Here is a 7,699-nt window from a genome sequence, read left to right as displayed (position 1 = left end):
AAAAATTCAAATACCCTACTTTTTTTGGTATGTATTCCTAAATATAAACTGTCTGACATTTATGAAGATTTGATCATAGCTAACTCATACCATGCACAGCACATAAATAGAGCTAGTGTGACAGGCGTTTCCCCAACAGCCTCTCTCTGGTTCTCCAAACTGCGATCGTTCAGACTGCCGTCAGCATATACATGTCTTGCGTTGGTTAAACATTGTGAACAAACAGCTCCAGAGGACATCCTACTTTTCAAAAGTAGAGATACAAACAACATTTTTTGATCACTTTTGCACTGTTCTGACAGCAATAAAAAGTAGCATTACTGAAACCAAATATGTATTTGTTGTTCCTTTTTTTTTTACGCACCAGGTGCAGCGTAGAGCAGCTCGGTGTTACAGGTAGCTAGGAATGAAGTTGTTTTCATCACTTGGCAACCATTTTGGTAATTGTTGTGGCTGTGTCACCTACCCTCTGCACCCACTTTGTCTAATGCCTACCAATCATCAAGTTGGAAGGTAGAGATCAATTAACCAAACTGCATATTATTGGACCGTGAGAAGAAGCCAGACTACCTGGAGAGAACCTACCCACGAATGACGAGAACATGCAGAAAGACCCTCGTCTGAGGAATTTGAACTGCAGACACTCAAGGCAACACTGCAAGCAACTGCTCCATTGTTCAAACTGCAATAAATAATATTCCTGAAAAGTGTGTAAAGGGGACAAGGCTGTAAAAATAAATAAATAAATAAATAAATAAATAAATAAATAAATAAATAAATAAAGCAACAAAGCAGTTTTTCTCTTCACTACTAATTATTTACAACATTATGTAGAGTTTATGTTCGTTCAAACCCTCTGAGCTGCTCTACTTTACAAGAGAAGTTTATCCAATGATACCACTCTGTAAAACAATAACTTATATTTCTTCAGAAAGACAACAAAAGGTGTTGTGTGTAAAGGTCTTTTGGCTAAAGTAAAAAGAGATAGTATCATTCTTGCAGCATCTGCCAGATACTTAAAGACTATCATGCAACGATGAATTGCAGGATCCAAATGTAAAGAGGAGGCAGGATCGTAAAACTCAAATAGCTTATCTTAAAAAAAAAAAAAAACTGACAAAAACTGAAGTCCAAAGATAAATCCAAAATAATAAAACACAAGGAAACCGAAAGGAAGCAGGGTGGGGGCCTGCAGGAAGTTAACAGGATGAAGAGCTATTTGTGCTGGACGAGGAGCAGGTGGTTGAAACTGAAGTTCAGCTGAGGTACTGGGATAGAAGGCTGTTAAAATACACAAGGAACGTGGGAAACAAGTAAACAATCTAAATACTCAGACGCAGATGTATCCCAAACCCAAACACAGCAGAATCCTGACACTCTCCACTGCTTCACTTTTAAGATCAAAGCCCAAAAAAGGGAGCGCTGCCATTGGAGTTCAGACGTAACGGTTCCCTCTGCACCACTGTGCACAGTTTCACATGACCAGCTCTAGTTTTTCCCACCGTGCTTTGGTGTCTGACTAGAGATTTACACTCATTCCAAAACAACTGCATGTGGCCATATTGAATACGCACACCGCTCGTTAAATTCTCGCTATGTGGTTGGGCGGTAATGAAGCGATAACTAATTTTAAAGACTTTTGAAAATTACTATTTGCAGTGGAATCAACATTTGTTCGTATCATCAGCTGAAAAAACACTGTTGTTAACGTGGGTAAAAACAGAGTCCTGGTTTGGAGGACTGATGTTATGAATGATAGCTTTTTCGTAAGTACTGTCATTGCTGGATTGATACTATTCAAATCCTCCCACACTGACTCAGCATATGACTGAAGAGGCGCCTCAGAGTAGTTTCAGTGCAAAGCCCTGAGTCAAGTATGGAGCGAGCGGAGTCATGAGCTTACAGACCCTTCTCTGAGAGCGATACCGCTGCGTAAAATTTAAACGATTCTTCTGCAAGCTGCATGATGAGGCTAAAAGCAACGCGGCATCTTTTGCGTGGCACTAATTATTCACAGAGCAGCTTAAAGTTTACAGAAGATTTGAAGAATTTCATCAAGATATTTGCATCCCATACAATAAAGGTAGTTAAAGTCAAACTTATATTAAGTGGTGTATTAATAATTATAATAATACAGTAAACGTTCATTTTACTGTGCACAGATTGTTTGGAGCTGAAATAAAAAGAGTGCAAGGCGACTCTCACGTTTCAATACACGGTTGATTTATAACCCACAACACTTTTGCTCTCCAGATGTGTGTGTGTGTGTGTGTGCGCGTGTGTGTGCGTGCGTGTGACTAAGCAAGATTCTTTCTGCATGCATGCGATTTTTTGTGCAAGTGTGCATATGCCATGAGGGTGAGGCTGGCTAGTTACAGTTACGGTAAATCGACACACAAGCTCGGTCTGCTGCTGGTAAGTGATGTATATGGGTCATGTTTGAGGTTAGAGGATCAGCATGAAGAGTTTACACATTAGTTCTACATGTATTTAATCTGCAGGATGTGAAAACGTATGTATTTCCTCGTTACTCATTCCAACAAGCAGTCACATGACGACAGTTTCATCAGCTAGGTAAATAATGTCAACCGAGGATTTTTTTTTTTGTTTGTTTTTAACGATCTTTATTTCTATGAAAAAGTAGAAAATGGAATAAATATAAAAAAAAATACATTAAATGACACTTAGAAGTAATAAATACTCTCTGCACTGAAAATATACTTATTCTATCTTTGAGCACGACAGAACACGGTTCTCAAACAGTAAACATGTCCTTGGGACAAACGACTGTCTGTTGTCTCTGAAGAGCAGACAACACTTCCATACATTACATTCATAGTTCTGGACATGATCGAGTAGATGCATGTTAGTCTCAAACTCAAAGATTGTCCATTTTGCTTCCCAAAACGCACACAGCAGTAATAATCTTCATTAAAGTCAGCTGGTCTTCATTGAGAGTTTCTCTTCCGCTGAGACGCCAGGTACGTCTCGATGTAGTTGAACAACTGATCCAGCTCCCCCATGGCCTTGTACACACCTCTACTCTCCATCTGCAAACAAATACACATCCTTCATTATCACACTTGAACAACCGATGCAGAAGGCAATTTTAGGTCCGTCACAATACGTAATGACGTAAGCACTGTCCAAACACTCACCTCGGTATACGTTGAATTTAGGCTCCTAATATCAAACGGCTTCTTGCATTTGAAGACTTTTCTCTGAAAACACAACAGAAAAGATGTTAGAACTTGAGCTGGATGGCCGTCCTTCACAACAATGAGAAAAGTTTCATAAGCAGTAACTATCCGCAGCAAGAAAGCTAAAAAAGGAGAAACACTCTGTGTGCTTCTGCAATCACTGACTAATCGCTAAGATCATGGCCAAATCCTATGAGCCATGGCTGACCTCTTCCTCTCTCGCAGCCGCATAGTGCGTGGAGAAATTATTACATGCGTGGGTGGAAATTATTAAATGTGGTTTTTAACGGTCTGGCATAAATAGTTACATTCCAAAAAGTTACAACAACAAACCTGCCAACATAGGGCAATTTTGTAATGTAAACATGACACATATCGACCACAGACGAGCTTCAGAATTTTAAAGTTGGGGCATGGCTTATTTTGGAAAACTTCCACAACCACAGAAAAGTTTGCATTTTACAGTCCAATGCTCTGCAGCCGTTGTAGAAGCAGAACACGTGTTTGAGCTACTTACGCATCTGTGGACGTCCCTCTTCAGCTCATCAAAAATCTGCTGTATGGACTCCACATGGATTTTCAGACTGGTGTCGATGGTCACACTGGCCACCGCAGTCGGCAGAACCGTGCTCAGGTAAAACTCCAGGATGCTGTTCATGGCTTCACAGGCAAACTGGCTCTGCAGGGCGGGAAACAAAACACAACCAGTCTGGTTACTGGATGACAAGTGTAACATATGGAAAGCCATTTGTGCCAAACATCTTTTATAACGCATCTGGTAAAGACAACAATATAGAAATAGATCGTTACATAGCTAGGATGCCGTAGAGAAAGTTAAAATTATGTACTTTATGCTAATGAGTGACAAAAAAAATGCTGCTTTCTGGTCTTGAAGTGCAATTGATGCCTTTTCATGACTAGCAAGAAAAATAAACAGAAATCTACCTGGTCATAAACAAGCAACGATTTTGGTGCTGTGTAGCATAAGAAAAAAAAACAAACAAACAAACAAAAAAACCGTTCAAGCGGTTTTTAAGCTTTCTTACTAGACAGGTCAGAAGTAGCTGTCAAATTTTGACCCTAATGGCTTGCCATAAGCAGCTGCTTCTGCTGCGTTATCGTGCGCTCTGGTGTATTTCCTCATTGAAAATTTCATTAATCCTTTTCGTTTGAGTTCACGCTCACCTTAAAGGCATCCTCGACGCTCTGGTCCAACAGTGCATTGTCAAAGTCGTCGTTTGATTCCTGGAGAAACAAAAACGTGTTGAGTGGAAAAGCGCTTGCACCTGTAGAGGCGACTAAAGCGCAGCATCACGCGTCGACCTCCAGCGCACCAATGATGCTGCAGAGCACGGAAATGCTCGGTACTCACATAGAAACCTCTGATCCTCCTGTAGTCCTCCCTGAGCCTCTGCACCCTGACGGGGAACTCCTCCACGAAGCGGCAGCACTGGTCGTGGCACACTGGACTGCAACATGCAGAGAAGACGGAAGACAGCAGGACCAAGACGGACAGGAGTTGAGGATTCATGATGCTGGACAAGACGGAGAAACGCTGCAGGAAAGTGGACCCTCGGGGAAGTTGAACGCACGGCCGGCTCAGTGGATTTCCGAGTGGACAAAAACCAAAAAATGCTCCTTTGGAGGATGCTTCTTTGGAGCTGAGAAGTGCATGATTTGGGGTTCATTTCTGCTGTCATTATATAGGCAAAAGGGAGGAGACTACCCGGAAGGGGTTAATCTATAGGGGATTTTTTCTTCTTCTTCTTTGCAGTAATGTGCTCCTCCCATGAACTAAACTCAAGGAAAAACCTTTAACCGCAGGGATTTGATATGACATAATATGTTGTTACATAAAAAATGTCCAAGAAACCCATTGTATTATCATTATTAAAAATAACAATATTATTATTATTTATTGTAATAGTATTGGTAATCTCTGCATAAACTGAGATATTGACCCAATTTTATTTTAAAACCCATTATTAATTATTATTATTATTATTATTATTATTACACTTATTGGTGCTGTAATAACTGCTTACAAGCACTAACATTACAACTTTTTTTAATGGCCTGAATGCAGTAGATTACAGTTAATTATTTCTGAGCATTTTCTCCTCAGTGGCAAATGAAACTGAACCCCCCAATATGGAAATAATATCGACTCGTGATTTGACTATGATGACGCTGTGGATTCTCTCTGTGTGTCAGATATACGTAAGAAAACTGACAAGAGGGTGGGGGAGCGTGAAGATGCCAGCTCTCTGTTTTCTGTTTTTGTAATTCCACTGTCGAGGTTTACCTAGACTAGTACTGCACTGATAAACCACAGAGAAGTAACCGGGTACGATCAGAAGACAGTGTAAGGGGTGTTTTCCCCTGAGAACTTTTTGGAATGTCCACTTACCCTCAGCTGTCACGTGTCTGTCTGCCCGGCTCATGATTAGCCTGAGTCTGTGCGTTAGGCAACCCATGGTTTTTCAAGAATTTTACCATTCAGCCGTAGTGGTAAACCACCTCCTAATATGAGCTTTGCAATGACGATCTTCACAATCTGCAGATGCGTTTAAGTATGATTTGTTAGGGTTAACCATGAATTGTGTGTAACTCATGAAGATAAAATGGTTGTGCTCTTCAAGGAATTAGCTAAGCAGAAAGGTTTAGTTGCGCCCTGAACTTTTTGATGGCCGCAGAAAGTGATGCATGTCGGAACAGCCCGCAGAAAAGACAAGCATGAAGACGAAAGAGAACAAATACTTTTGTAGTATATCTGCACATTGGAAGAAAAACGAGCATGTCCTTCGATTTGTGCTGAGCAGCGAAAGAACATAATCGTCTTCTGTCTTAAAATTGTGGGTGAAAAGTGAGAAGACGTTCACATGAAGACGCCTGTTGGAACTATGAGACTTGGGACGGAGGTTTCACAACAACCACAAAGATCCAGGAGGACCATCAAGAAGTATTTTGGATGAAAGCACGTATTGGAATAGTCTAGTCATAACCACACCCTTTCTGCATTGTACTGGTTTCATTTAAAAATTAGGCCATGACACAGGATTTCTTTGGAATCGCTGTTTTTTCTACACAAAACAAAATGAAAACTAAGCTTAATTCCTGCTATTTTGCAATTGTAGATTCACTTAAATATTTACAGCACAGAATGGATTCATTTATTATAATGGTGATAACAAAAATTTACTTAATGAATCTCCCACAGGATAACATGGCAAAAGGTGGGAGTGTAAGGGGGGCAAACAATTTAACGACAATACCATAGAAGAAGAAATAAATTAGAGGGCCTCCCAATCTTCAAATTAAACGAATAAAACAATAACAGAGTTTCTAAAGGTGTTCAAGTCAGGTAGAGAACAATACAAATAACCAAAAATAAAAGACATTTTGTGTAATTATACCAAAAGAGAAAAGCGACCCGGTTACATAGTCAAAGTCCAGGCCTAAACTGATTGGGAGATTTTTGTTACAAGTTAATCAATCAATACAAGTAGGTTTAGATGCAGCAAAAGATGAACTTTTTGTAAAATTAGGTTGTAAATTTTTGATGGTAATGTGACAAATTGTGAAAAAGTAAAAAAAAAAAAAAAGAAAAAAAAAAGCCTTTATGAAAGACATTGTACACAATAGCTTTCATGAGTACATAAGTGGTTGGAGTCTTTTTATATTAATTTTTTTGGTAAAAAAAAAAAAAACAAAAAACAGTTCATCGTTAGTGAAATAGTATCAAAATCATATTTACTTGTACCTAAATTTTTAAGAAAAGTTGTTATTAATCACAAAGGCATCCGAATACTGCGTCTGTTTTCATGAAGCCTTTCTGTGGGAGACAGCAGCCAAAACAGAAACTGTTCAGTTTCATGTTGTTGCGTCTGCAGTAAATTCCTCTTATCGACGGAAAACCGACACTACTGATAAAAGTCAAATTAAAATGTGGAAAACAATAGCTTCAGCAGATTTAAATTCAGATCAAAGCAAATGTTCTTCAGATTTAAAAAAAAAATGGACTTTTGAAATTTGTGTCAATAATTTAATTAGTCTTAATATGACATGTAAAAAAGGAACTATAGGGGGAAAAAAAGCTGATAAAGCTGTTCGTATTTCATCATTTCATAAAAATGGAATCTTTTCAAATAGGTTCAATTTCCTCATTGCAAAAGATAAGATTAGAAGTGAGATTTTATTCAATATCCAACATCTCACCCCCACCCATCTTTTGTGACTGTCAAGCACTTAATACGTATAAATTCCCGCCAACATGAGTTGTCTAAACCGGGGTATTTTAAGAATGAAAGAAGCAGCTGTTGACAGGTGACTGATGTGCACACACACCAAATGACCAGATGAACCAAAGTGGGCTGCAACCACATAATTCAGTGAGTCAGCTTTTAGTCATCTACTTCGCGGAAATGCCTGTCATCAGAATTTTTCGTGTTGATGTGTTCGATATGCAGCGGCGTTTAATATTAGACCCGGACCCTTAC

General features: G+C 39.2%; 1 protein-coding gene across 1 annotated transcript; it reads right to left on the bottom strand.

Moving 5' to 3' along the window:
* Positions 1-2,608: 2,608 nt before the first annotated feature.
* Positions 2,609-6,801, bottom strand: il10 (interleukin 10). Its single transcript, XM_007561239.2, has 5 exons — positions 4,573-6,801; positions 4,386-4,445; positions 3,718-3,879; positions 3,159-3,221; positions 2,609-3,050 (listed from the first exon to the last, which is right to left on the bottom strand). Exons 1-5 carry the CDS (start codon positions 4,729-4,731, stop codon positions 2,949-2,951), a joined length of 546 nt encoding a protein of 181 aa, XP_007561301.1. The 5' UTR covers positions 4,732-6,801; the 3' UTR covers positions 2,609-2,948.
* Positions 6,802-7,699: the final 898 nt, after the last annotated feature.

This window comes from Poecilia formosa, unplaced genomic scaffold (assembly GCF_000485575.1).
Source record: "Poecilia formosa unplaced genomic scaffold, Poecilia_formosa-5.1.2 Scaffold124, whole genome shotgun sequence".
In the NCBI taxonomy this organism is placed as follows: Eukaryota; Metazoa; Chordata; class Actinopteri; order Cyprinodontiformes; family Poeciliidae; genus Poecilia; species Poecilia formosa.
Note: the sequence above shows the minus strand (reverse complement) of the source record. Positions and strands in the feature narration are given on the sequence as shown.